General features: G+C 30.8%; 3 protein-coding genes across 3 annotated transcripts; all 3 read left to right on the forward strand.

The window, feature by feature from the left end:
- Positions 1 to 1,204: 1,204 nt before the first annotated feature.
- Positions 1,205 to 5,941, forward strand: PGO_052200 (hypothetical protein, conserved; the record flags this gene model as incomplete). The annotated part of the gene is made up of 1 exon (XM_028686598.1): positions 1,205 to 5,941. The coding sequence occupies one exon, from the start codon at positions 1,205 to 1,207 to the stop codon at positions 5,939 to 5,941; it is 4,737 nt and encodes a 1,578-aa protein (XP_028542399.1).
- Positions 5,942 to 7,668: 1,727 nt separating this feature from the next.
- Positions 7,669 to 9,291, forward strand: PGO_052210 (RNA-binding protein NOB1; the record flags this gene model as incomplete). Its single annotated transcript, XM_028686599.1, has 1 exon — positions 7,669 to 9,291. One exon carries the CDS (start codon positions 7,669 to 7,671, stop codon positions 9,289 to 9,291), a length of 1,623 nt encoding a protein of 540 aa, XP_028542400.1.
- An 856-nt stretch (positions 9,292 to 10,147) lies between these two features.
- On the forward strand, positions 10,148 to 12,439 carry PGO_052220 (hypothetical protein, conserved; the record flags this gene model as incomplete). Its single annotated transcript, XM_028686600.1, has 9 exons — positions 10,148 to 10,265; positions 10,486 to 10,692; positions 10,960 to 11,026; positions 11,261 to 11,424; positions 11,587 to 11,685; positions 11,910 to 11,929; positions 12,050 to 12,093; positions 12,190 to 12,251; positions 12,408 to 12,439. The coding sequence occupies 9 exons, from the start codon at positions 10,148 to 10,150 to the stop codon at positions 12,437 to 12,439; spliced, it is 813 nt and encodes a 270-aa protein (XP_028542401.1).
- Positions 12,440 to 14,020: the final 1,581 nt, after the last annotated feature.

Consider the following 14,020-nt stretch of genomic DNA (forward strand, 5'->3'; position numbering starts at 1 on the left):
TTTTTCTTTTGTTTTGCTACTCATTTGTTCTAAATTGTCCTAAATTGTCCTAATTTGTACTAATTTTTTCTTATTTTTTCTTATTTTTTCTTATTTTTTCTTATTTTCCCCCGTCGCTTTTGAAAAGAAGCGAAACAGAGATGTTCTTCCCAAATGGCAATGTTATGTTCATAGCATTAAACAAAAAAAAAAAAAAAAAAAAAAAGAAAGAAATATAGAAATATAGAAATTGAAAAATGAAAGTAAAGACTTCTTTTCATACTACTTTATAATGAATATTCATTTCTGTTAATGTCTTGTGTAATGGATTGAAATCCACTATGCACATTATTGCGCGATGGGAAGGCATCAGATCGATATGTGTACAACAGACTCTGCGTTATTGGGAAAATTATCGACAAAAATAAAGTATAAAACAGTAAAGAAGTGAAGCAGGTAGCAAAATGATGTAATAAAACGATGATTTCAATTCTGTTCGTTGCATAATGCGCGGAAAATATACGCATATACATATATACATTTTTTAAATGGTTTCCTTCCTAGCTGCTGGGAAAAGATTTAAAAAAATTATTCTAAAAGTGTGCGTAAAAAATTCACAAAAAATGGCTGTGACTGTTCTAATGTTGTAAAAAAAAGAAAAAAAAAAAAAAAGTTTCCTAAAATGTTTGCCCAATTGAAAAGAAAGAAGAACAGAAACTCAAGTCAAATAGATGAAGATTGTGGATTGTATAAAATAAAAAAAAAAAAAAAAAAAAAGAAAAACCTTCGTACAGCAGTACCAATAAAAAAGTTAAAAAAGAAAACATTTTCTTTTTTTTTTTTTTTTTTTTGCGGAATATTTTCCAAACAAAGGTTCACGAGTTCTTCTGTCCGTCGAAGAAAGTTGTGTGTATCTATTCAAGTTTAACAAGAACAAACAATGCACACACGTATGGGTTCGTGTGATTACAGTTTTTGTGTCTCCCAATCATTTTGATTATTTCCATTAATAGGCATTGACATAGGTGGATTTTCTACAACATACTTATCGATGTCCCTCTATCCCTCTTCTTAATGCTATGTAAGAAAATCGAAAGAGGAAGCCATAATAATAAGTGAATTCCCCTTTTTGCAAACTACCTGTAGGAAGTGAATAGTTCTTTTTGATGAAAAGACTGGAGACGAGAAAATATAATGAAAGCAGAACGTGTCTAATGCAACAAAAATGGAAGATCTGCAATATTTTTATGTGAAAAAAATAAATAAAAATTTCCAAAAAAATGGTGATCAAACGAAACATGAGGAAGACAAGGAGGAAGATAGTAAGAGAAATGACGTGATAAACAAATTCAGAATATGGGAACAGATGCCCTTATTAAATAAAATGAAAAAGAAATTATCAAGAGAGAACGATGGATGGGACGTAATATCAAACATTTCAAAATGTTCTTCAGATGATAGAAAAGAAACGGAAAAAAAAAAAATATTAATTTGTTTAGGAAATAACAATTTCGGTCAATTAGGATTTCAAGAAAGTTCAAAAATTGGAATAGTGGATTTTTCTACTGTCATTATAAGCAAAAATTATTCGACCAATCATAGGCACCCAAGAGGTAGAGTCAAACGTAGGGTTCAATTGGGAGTGGATGATGCAGTGATGGATGATGCTGTTGTGGATGATGCAGTGATGGATGAAACCTTCGAGGAAGCACAAAGACTAGGGGAATCTTGCACAAGACGAAAAAAATACAATGACATTGCCAGAGACATGAAGAGACGGAACAAGAGCAGGCCAGTGTTTAATAGACACTCAAATAACTTCCTGAGTAAAAACGAAATGTATAACAATATACTGACTAGGCTTCCAAACGATTTTAATTTATCAACAATAAAAAGATTAAAAATTGATGAAGAAGATAAAAAAAGCAAAGGCAAAGGTAGCATTCACAACTTGCGTGAAAACAGACTTATCAGCAGTAGTAGTGGTAAGAAATACAGAAGTATTACGAATCCAGATATGAATGGTAGAAAAGAAGAAAAAGAAAAAGTGAATGTACAAATGGGTGAAGAAGCACAGTTACAGATAGAGGAAGAAGAGCGAAAGGAGAGTAAAAGAAAAGACATAGAAAGTTTAAGGATGAAATTTTACAAAGAAAGAAATTACCTCATTAGGAATAAGTACGAAGAAGTGAAAATGGTAGCTAAAAAAAAGTTCTTTTCTGAAAATGAAAATGATAATTATTATAAAAAAAGGATTAATCAGTACGATGAATTTTTGAAAATAAATGAATACACGGATAGAACCAAGGGTGATGCAATCATTAGTCCAAGTATACACACAGGTATTTACAATACTAACTTGGGAAATAAACAAACACATATGAGCAACAGTTTCAATAGCAATTTCAATCATTCAGATTCCGAAACCAAGAGGGGAGAAAATTACAATTATTTTAACCCTAAAACAATTAACTGCGGAAAATATCACTCTGGAGTGGTAAGTAAAAATGGATTCGTCTGTTTGTGGGGTTTGAATTGCTATGGACAACTAGGAGTGAATCCAAACAAGTCAATACATACATGTTATAAAAAAACCAAACTGAAAAAGTTAAAAAAAATTGAGAACAAAAAAAAAAATCCCAAAAAAAAATCAATAATGAGTAGGAGGAGAAGTATTTTCTCATTTATGGAAAAAGAGAAAACAATTTTGTCTCCATATATATATAAATTAATTCCTTTAAAACATTTTGGATACAAACATAAAGTAAAAGATATAAGTTTAGGAGCGTTTCATACATTATTACTCACATATGATGGGTTCGTTTTTACCTTCGGATGTAATAAAAAATCACAGTTAGGTTTACCTAATGTATATGATAAAAAAATATCACACACAAGTAAACCATTCCTTCTACCTCTCGTGATTGGAGAAAGAGGGATGCATAGGAATAACCCTAGATATGGAAGAACGAATACCTTTTTTTTCTCGTCCAATTCGACTTATGCTAATATTGCTCATCCAATTATATTCATAAGTTGTGGAAGCTACAATAGTGCTGTGATTGATGCGAACAAGGAATTGTGGATGTGGGGCTGGAATAAGTTTGGACAGATAGACAATTCGTACGCAATTGAGAAGATGAAGAAGAAGAAGCAGAATCAGAAGCAGAAGGAAGAAGGAGAAAAATATGCAAAGAAATTTAGAACATGCAGTGGGGGCAAAATACGTGTTGATATCATGAATATGAAAAATATAAGTGAAATTTTACATAAAGGAGGAGAAAAAATAAAACAGAAGCTAACGTCAAAGAAGGAATTAGATGAAAAGGTACAGGAGGAGAAGGAGGACAAATATAATCGAAGGAATTATAAAAAAAGGAACAAAAATGTGAATATCCCAAGGAATATTAAAATAAAAAACAAAAAAATCCTTCAAGTTAGTATAGGAAAGTACCATTGTTTATGCCTTACTGAAGAGAAATCTGTGTATATATGGGGATATTTGAAAAAAGAAAAGAAAAAAAAGAATGAAAATTATTCATATATATCATGCTGTCATGATAAGGAATACTATAAGAACATTACACGAATAACAAAAATGAGTTGTTTAAGCAGTTTATACATTTCTAATATTGTTTCATCAAGTACTCACACTGCTTTTGTCTCCCCAATTACCTACATTGATAGGAAGAGTGATTTGTCAAAGGAGGTGAATGATAGTAAACTCTCAGTTGTAAAGAAGGAAAAGGCTAGTGAAAAGTATAGGCGCAATATTCTACTAAAAAATAAAAACTTGGATTACTTAAAATACTACTCTGATCAAGTCAAAACAAGAGGGGGAGATAACATTTTTTATGTCAAATACACAGATTTGCATTTTCTCATAAATAATGCAGAGCACCAACAGGAGAAGAAAAATTGGACGTGTGAGTTCACTTCCTCGAACGAAAATGTATACTTTATAAATAATGCACTTCATGTTAGTAACATATATCAGCACACAAATAATTATTATCTGAGCACGGGAGGAGGAGCGGGAGGAGGAATAACAGCAGCAGGAGCACATGGATGTGAAACTAAAAGCATAAACTTCCAAAGGAGGGAGACACATAGTAACATGCATATAGACAAGTACTGCTATAAAGAGCATGCTTGTATCTGCAAGGATGGAGAAAAAATGGAAAAAATTTTACAACCCTTATTTCTTAGCAATAATAATAACCTCGATCGAGTGTACTTGATACAAATATTTCAAGTGGCGTTAGGGAAAAACTTTGGAATTTTTTTAACATCATCCCCATCTATTAATCGAATTTTAAATAAAAAAAAAATCGATTATATAAATAATATTTGTTCATTAGATGTTTTGAGACATAAAATTCCAGAGAGAAACTTATTTATCATAGGAAAATCTGATTTCCACGAAATTCTTTTACCAAGTAATTGTAAACAGACGACACTCCCAATTTGTCTGCATAAAAATAAATTAATAAATGAAGTTCTAATAAGAAATAAAAAACATAACTTTTTAAATTTATCAAAAAGGAAAAAATACTCAGATCAGATTAGCTACAATATTAACTTATTCAATTTAAAAAAATATCATGAAAGAATAAAAAAAAGCGTAATAAACTGTAGTTTACTCTACAATGACATCGACCATCAGGGAAAGTTTTCTCTCATGTTGGATCCAGGCAATGCCAAGAATAATTCACTCTCTGCATACAAGTTGAACTCGTCTAACTTCCGCACAAGTAGTAGCAGAAATAAAAAGTCCATTTCGTACGTCCAAACGTCAAGTGATAGAACCAGCAGCAACAGCAACAGAAACAACAGCAGCAGCAGCAACAGCAACGGCAATAACAACCTTTTTCAATTCAACTTGACACAGAATCGAAACACAAAATCGGTAGGAAACCCTAAGAACTATCCCTCCCCTCAAGAATACTTTTCTGGGAATTCCCAATTAGGATTCTGCCTTTCGGGTGAAGATCTGAATGAATATAGCAATGGTGGATATAAGAATGAGCAGAGTAATGGGAATAACCCTGAAGAGACCTCCAAAATGAGACATTTCGACAAAAGGTCTGCACATTCAGAAAATTCAGAGAAAATGTATTCCTCCTTAGACAGAATCAGTCTGAACATGCAGATGGGTGAAGAAAAAGCGGAAGTAAAAAAAAAAAAAAAGCCTACCCCTTTGTTGTGCATAAATCAGAAGGGAAAAAGTTTTTTGAGTTCATCAAACGATGGAAATTTGGAAGGAAAAAATAATACACATAATGAAACCAAATTGGGAATAACAAGTAAAGACGTCAACACATATGATGAACATTGCGAATACCCATCTCGAAAGGATGAAACTTCAGGGAGTTCTCTCATGACACCGAATGATGAAGAGGACTTGTCCAAAAGTGCACGAACTGGTGATTTAAAATTTCCACACACGAGCAGGAGCAGGAGCGGCAGCAACAGTAATAGCAGAAGAAGTTATAACAATATTGCCACTATTGATGAAAAAAATAACGCTGACCGATCTATTTTAATTTCTGTCGATTCATCTGAAAAAGTACCAAAGGAAAAAAATGAGACTTACACAGAAAAAGAAGTAGGAATGGCATTAAAATCACCAATGGAAAGGAGAAAAAGATCGTCATATATAAATAAAAAAAAATTATTTAGAAATATAATATTACAAGCTATCGATAACATGAATAATGACTTTTTAAATGGAAAAAATGAAAGGCGTAAATTTAATAAATGGGACCAAGCAAAATTAAAATTTAAAGTTTTCAAAAAAAGAAAATCCTGTTTATGGAATTATTTCACCTATCATCAGATTAAGAGAAAATCCCCCTTCGGTTCGAATTTGCTAGAAAATATTGTTAACATAACGCTCCTAGACGTCGCATGTGGAGATTACCATTCCTTGATATTGTTAGAGGTGGATACCATATTATGAGATGCATGGGATGGAGGAAGGGATCCAAAGGGAGAAAAACTAGAGCGATGTGTTAGTGGCGATCATGTGTACAGGTTCGAGGTTCTGGATCTATCCCCTTTTTTTTTTTTTTTTTTTTTTTTTTTTTTTTTAGACATACTTTTCGTGATAGAAGAAGAACAAATGGAGAGTGATTTTTCCACTTGTCTGTGCAGTGTACAAATGTATTGGGGTTAATCCTATCACTGGGAATTCCCTTATATACCCAAGGCGTGCATTTTCACACATTTCTTCTTCTTACATTTTAAATGTTTTTCATTCGCTTCGAAGGATTATTTCTGTTATGCACCAGAATGAGTGAGTGTTAAAATGAGTCAACCGGTAGGGAGTGAGCCAATCGACTGCTACTATATTTTTTAAGTTTCGCTCGTAGCACTTTCTCTCTTGTGTAATTTACAAGAGGATACCCATTTTGTGCTTCATTTAAGGTCAATATGGGATTAAAAAAAAGGGGAAAAAAATGAAAAAAAAAGGGAAAAAAAATAAAAAAAAAGGGGAAAAAAATAAAAAAAAAGGGAAAAAAAGTTACATTTATTACAGCTAGTACATAAAAAAAAAGGTGAACAATTTGTGCATATACAATGATGAGAAAAGTACGTAGGAGAAGAAAACGTGGCTCATTTTTTTTTTTGATTTTTTTTTCCAAATGTTGAAACCAAAATATGTGACCTAATTTGACTCAACTACAAGCAAAATGGTAAGTGCGATATTTTTTTTTTTTTTTTTTTTTTTTTTTTTTTTTTACCCAGAGAGTAATTTTTCTTTTCAACACATGTAGGTAAGAGGAAGCTACTAATAATATGATGTGATAAATATATATATACTTTTTCATCTGTTCTTCTTGGCCTATATTTTACGACTACACTTTAGCAAGTGTTCCCATATGTAATATATGCATAAAAAAATTACATATATATCTCTATCTCCATCAAATTAGCTCTTATCTCATCTTTTTTTTGATTATTCACTTTTTCCGTGTGCTTAGCAACCCCGCTGTGCTTTATAATCACCACCGCTTCCCTATATAACTTCTTCACCTTAGAATCGGCTCCACGTGGAGCTCAAAATGGGAGAAGAAGAAAATGAACAAAAATGAACAAAAATGAAGGAAAATGAAAGAAATAGCCAAGTGGCAAAAAGAAGAAAAAATACCATTTTATAACTTTTTTGCACTGTATATTATTAGTATGCATTACGTATCACTGAATAATGTTATATATATATATATATATATTTTTTTTTAATTTGCTCCATTTTGTGGCAAACTTTTTTTCTGCAACATGTTTGCAACGTGTTTGCAACATTTCTGTAACTTTTCTCCCACGCTTTGACATCCCCACAAATGACCGCATTAAATCTGATACAAAAAAAAAAAAAAGATATATATACAAATTTTGTGCTTATAAAAAAAAGTACCACATAAGACGAAAAGAAAGAGAAACGTCCCAATTGATATAATTATAAAAACGCCTGAGCATACAAGATACACAAGGAACTTATAATAATATTACTGTATAGTGCTACCAACCATTTTATACCAGTACTTATAATTATATATAAATGATATGGGCTCATAAAACAGGAAAAAAATATAATAACAATAATACAAAACTGAACAGAATAATACAAAACTGAACAGAATAATACAAAACTGCACAAAATAATACAAAACAAAATAAAACAAAAAAATGAGAAAGCATAAATATGTACTTGACGCAAACAGTCTAATTAAGTTTAAAGATCTACTTTTTACAAATTACGATTGCTACATCACAGAAGGAGTGATAAAAGAAATAAAAGATGAGTATTCTAGAAAAAAATTAAACACTATTATGCCCCTCTTAAAAATTGCAGAACCAGAAGAGAAAGATGTAAACTTCATAAAACATTTCGCAAAGTTAACAGGGGATTATGACTCCTTAAGTGAAGTGGATATTGATCTTATTGCATTAACATATATGTTGCATCGCCTCTATGGTGATGTGTCCAAATTGAATGCTTCCCCTATGGATACCATTTATAAATATGAAGATGTTGAGTTTGATTATGTGGGCTCAAGGAGAGGAAGAAGAACCAATAGTGGTCATCGGATCAGAGGCCAAGGAGGAGCAGCGGTGCAAGTGCAAGAATTGGTAGAAGCTGACGAATTGGTAGGAGAGGCTGATGAATTGATTGGAGAAGTTGACGAATCGGTAGGAGAGGCTGACGAATTGGTAGGAGAGGCTGACGAATTGGTAGGAGAGGCTGACGAATTGGTAGGAGAGGCTGACGAATTGGTAGAAGCTGATATATTAATTGGAGAAGCTGACGGAGAAGCACCGAAGAAGAATATCCGGGAGAAGAAAAAAACGAAGACCAATATGGGCATCGATTTTCCTGAAAAGAAAAATATATGCATAGAACAAACTGAATTGGAGGAGGAAAATTTCAAAAGGGAAGACTGTGTCGAGGGAGATAAACCCGAAGAAGAGGAAAAGTGTGCCCAGACAGAGTACCTCGGTGAGGGAAGCACAGAGGAAGAGTGCAATGGAGAGGTAGAGAAAAGGAAAAAACTTACCATGAGGAATGGAAGTAGACCACGAATCTATGGGTGCGAAAGTATTAGAGAAGAAGTTTTGCAAGTGATGGAAAGGAGCGAAAAGGACGATGATGAAGAAAGTGTTAACGAATGGATTAACATAAATAATTATGACACACAGAATGTAGAGATAAATAAAGGAGAAAAATTCAGTAGTGATATTGCATGTATAACTACAGATTATACTATGCAGAATGTACTGTATCAAATAGGGCTAAATGTAATTACAATAGATGGTTATAAAATAAATTCCTTGAAATTGTGGGGATATATATGTACATCATGTTACACATTTATAAAAAAAAATTCTTTACTCTTTTGTTCGAAATGTGGAAATAATAATTTGAGAAAAGTAAATGTCCTTGTTGATAATAATTTAAAAAAATTAATTGTTAAAATTCCACAATTCAGAGTAAATAATAAAAACACTATTTTTAGTATTCCAAAAAAAAAAAATCAACCCAAAAAAAAGTTTCAAGATAAGTTACAAATATTCAGAGAAGATGAATTATTAATAGGTGGAAGAAAACAGTATCTTAAGCATCAAAAGAAGTTATACGAATCTCAGAAAAGTAAGAAAAATCCATTTAGTGCGGACAATTTATATGACTATAATAATAATGACTGGACTTATAGAACTACTTTGAAAAATGGTAAAGTTGCTATTTTGACAAACCCCAAAATTATTGTTGGTGGAAAAAAGAAGAATATCCATAGGAAGAAGAGGAAGTAGCGAGGAAAAGAAAAAAAAAAAAAAATGAACAGAGAAAAACAAAATGCAGCATATGGACGAGCCATATTATTAGTTCTTCCTACCTCTTTGATAAAGTTACTACAAGTGATTGGTAAAAAATACAGCATCAGTACATTGTCATAGACGTAGATTCTCTTTTCGCCCTCGCAATTTACGAGGTGCCACGTTTGAAGGGTCACCTTTGTATGAATCCCCTTCTCTGGGGACATCCCATTTATTCCCTTCCATCACTTTGCTTTAAACTTTTTTTCTTTTTGCTCTAGCATTTGTTATACCATTTGTCTTACAATTTATCGTACCATTTGTCGCACCATTTGTCGCACCATTTTTTTACCTACTTTTTGATGAATTTTCTTCCATATACCCTTTTAAACAAATTCAAAAAAAAAATTATAAAATGATCAAATGATTTTTCATAAAAGAGACAACTACTCTGTGTCACAGTGTAGGTACACGCGCGAGGGGTTTAAAAAAAAAAAAAAAAAAAAGGGCTCAAGCAGTGTATACAATGTATACAGTATAAACAACGCAAACACATTTGTACACAGTTTTGCACATATTTATATGTCACTTTACACTCTATGTGTAACAAAACCGTTACGAGTGTCATCCTGCGTATGTTTGTGTAATGGTAAACAAGCATGTCTTACTTCCAACGAATGATCATATAAGAGCAAATGAAATGAAAGAACAAATCTGTCAAAATAGAAGAAAGATAAAAAAAAAAAAAAAAAATGGAGTATTTTATATACACTACTCCAGAGCAAATAAATATATAACTTTAGTTCACAATTTGCTTTTCCACAAAAATAAATTATGGTATGAATGCGTAAAAATGAATGGAATTAACTTTTTTCAACTTTCTATATTTTTTTTCTTGTTGTATGTCGTAGCATCCCTTGCTAAAATTCCTGTAGAAAATCCTCCCTTCATATTTGACAACAACAGTGAAGGTGATAAGAAAGGCACATAAAAATACACGCAGGAAAAAGAAAACATAAATATTTATGAACTAAAAAAAAAAAAAAAAAAAAAAAGTGTTTCCTTAGATTACAATTTCATATTGAATACATGACGTGTAAATGAAATAAATTCACACTTGTACATTAAGTGTTTCTTCGTGTTTTAATGAAAAAAAATTTTTTATTTTTTTTTTTTTGTTTTTTTTTTTAGCCAAGTTGAAAACTTTTCTTAATATCGATACACCATGGGAAAATGATGATGTCATGTCCAAACCGGCATATTCACATTATGTAACTCTGGAAAATTTCCCGAACCCTTTTGTCAATCCAATATTGTGTAACAGAAACGGGTTAAAGTATTCCTACATTTGTGACCCGAATAAAATTCTCTCACGGAACACAGCAGACAAGATTGAAGGTGAGAGTGAATGTTTCTTCCTTCCACCTCTAAATATATATATGAACAAAAAATATATATATATATATATAGTAACGAGATAGAGGTTGTGAAAGCCAAATTATTTTCTACATTGTGCCGCTGCACCTACATGGACATATATGTCCCACCCGTTATTCACTGAACCATTCGATTGTTTTTCGTTTCCCTTCTCTTCCACCTCTACATCAATCTCTTCCTCTAAATTTTTTTTTTTTTTTTCGAATCATTTCCTTAATATGATCCAAGAAATTTTAAGCTACGAAAGACATAATTCCAGTCACTATTGTGTAGACAAAGGAGATGTCCCTTACATGTAAATTTTTACCAACCGATTTTCTGCACACATGTGTTCTATTCATATGTACATTGTGATGTCTGTGATTTTATTTGATTCTTTTTTCCCCCTATTTGTTAATAAGCATCAAGTTGATATATATATTCACAACGAATGCATGTGTGAAAATACAAGAAATATGTAAACTCTTTTAAATGATTAATCAGTATGATTACATTATTTCCATTTCTTCACAAAAAATAAAATAAACAGATTAGCTGTAGCACTTATTGAGAAGTTGCCTTACGGAATTAGTGCCGAAACATTCTCTACCCAAATATTCGAACACTGGAAATTGGAGAACAGAAATTGCAACGATGGAATTTTACTTCTTTTTGTGAAAGAAAATGCAACTTTTGTGTTGAAGTGGAGGAAAGGTTATTAGCAACTCATAATTGTTGCATGTAAATACCTCGAAATGTGTTGTGAATCCATTATTGTAAAAATTGTATCATGTGTACATAAACACAAGCATACGTGCTCCTTCTTGCACCTACACAAATATGCACATTCGCACCATTTCTGACGAATAAAATTAGGGGCCCAGACAATTATTAACTTTAGAACAGCCACTTCCATGTACAAATCCTTCAACATGTATATAAGACGATATTCACTGGAATATTCAATTTTGAAAGGTAAAAAAAAAACATTGAGAAATTATTGTTTCCTCATATATTTGTAGCAGTGGGTACTCACGTTGATGCAGAAGTGTGAAGATGGAGTTATAACCTCATTTTCGTTTAGTTCAAGCGTGAGATATGAAGCTCAATGATCGTTATGTAGTTTAATTTCTTTTGGTTCTTTTTGTTTCGATAATCTTTTTTTTATTTTTTTTTTTTAATTTTTCTTATTACGTTAGCGGTTACCTTAACCTCGCAGGTAGGAATATTTTCACCATGTGTTGAAGTGGGACAAAAGGATGCATTATTTTGCTGTATATATATATATATATATATTTATATATTTTTTTTTTTTTTTTTTTTTAATCCCCTACATTAGTACCTCACGGAAGAAATAATTCCGCCAACTCAAACAACTCAGATGTAATTCAGATAAGATATAAAAATGTGAAAAAATAAGTCTGTTTGATTAAATAAAAAAAGGTAACCTAATAAACATTATTCCGTTTTCCTTTGCAGGGTTGTAGCACTCAGCATTGCTGTCGTTGTAGGATTGGGTTACATTGCCTGTATCTTAATAGGTGCTCATAAGCATGTACATTAATATATATATAAAAATGCATTTTGTGTGGACACGTAACTAATGTTCACATAGATTGGAAGCATTTTTTTTCAGATTTACACCAACTGAGTCATTCTCATTGTACCTTTTTGGAAAATTTCTGATTTATTTTTAGTTTTCTCCGACGCGCAGAAGGAAAACAGATAATTTAAAGCATGACTTTAACTTTGATTGGAATTAAAATGAGTCTTCTATTTTGTTTTATTTTATTTTATTTATTTTTTTTTTTTTAACATTTGTATGTAACCAAAGTTGAAGAATTTCTAAAATCTATCTTTTTGTTTATTTTCTCCCCTTTTCCATCTTTTTTAAGCCTTCGCAAAAAAAAAAAAAAAATACATCAATTTTTGTTCTCTCTAAATATTATTATTCTAGCTTTGTGTCTCAGTTAAGATCCTTTAGTGCTACCATTTATGACTATTCTGTTTTTTTTCCGTTTTAATTGTTTTTCTTTTTTTTTTTTTTTTTACTTAACTTTTTCATATAAATAAAAAATTTCCTGGGGGATGAACGATTCAAAAAAGATAAAAATAGCAAGCTTAAGATTTTTGCATTTGGATGAATAATAACTTTGTTGCTTTCATGATGACAAAGTGGGAATCTCATAATGGTTTTTTCATTTCACGCTTTACATCTTTTTTACATTTTAGCAATTTTACACTTTGCCATTTACGATTTGTTTTTTAATGTAGTATTTTCCTTATTCGTTTCAGTTTTGTGTCTCTTTCCCATCAGTGCTGCAACCCTAATTTTTTCTCACAATTCCCTAAATCATTCTCACATACGCATATATAGTAATTTCACCCTCTTTTATATGTAACTCCAGGATGTAATTACTCCAAAAAAAAAAAAAAAAAAAAAAGGATTTAATTTTTGCGTCTCTTATTTTATTTTACTTTTTTTTTTTTTTTTTTTTTTTTTGTTCTAAATTTTTCTTTTAATGCATTTATAAAAAGCTTCATTTTTTTTTTTTTTTTACATGTAATAAAAAGAATATAAAAATTGTAGTTCATCCGTATAAAATATCTATTATTTATAAGACATATCAGATACTTTTAAAAAAGGCAAACAAATGTATGAACAGACAAGAAAAAAAAAATGCATCTTTCCTTTCTGTAAAAAAAAAAAAAAAAAAAAAAAAAAAAAATTATTATGTATTCAAGTGTAGCTGTTCACAATATAGTTTCCCACTTGATTGATGTTATTTTTTTTTTTTTTTTTCCTTTATTATGTTATTTTTTTTCCTCACTTCAACTGTATGGAACCCATTGGAGGATGAGTGTGCACTTGAACGCATAAAAAAAAAAAAAATAAAAAAATAAATATATAAATAGATAAAATTAAAATAAGCAACATACGCAAAATAAACCAAACAAACAAAATCAAAAAAAAAAAAAAAAAATAAATAAATAAAATAGAAGACACAAACTGTTTTTAAATACGACATACGAAAAATGGAGGTATGCAGTAGGTAAATTCTTACATAATCGCAAAATTGTTATATTGACATAAAACTTAATCATTTTCTCATAATGACACTTTCGCTACATATATAGGCATTCGTAACATATATGTATGAGCGTTCATATTTTATTTTTTTTTTTTTAAAGCATGAAATGTATGAACAAGCCATGTAAAAAAAAAAAAAAAAAAAAAAAAAAAATTATAAAGTAAAACAAAATATGAAAATAAACATATGTATATATTTTCCCCCTTTTATAAAGGGAG

The sequence above is a fragment of the Plasmodium gonderi genome (genome assembly GCF_002157705.1).
Source record: "Plasmodium gonderi DNA, contig: Chr05, whole genome shotgun sequence".
NCBI lineage: Eukaryota > Apicomplexa > Aconoidasida > Haemosporida > Plasmodiidae > Plasmodium > Plasmodium gonderi.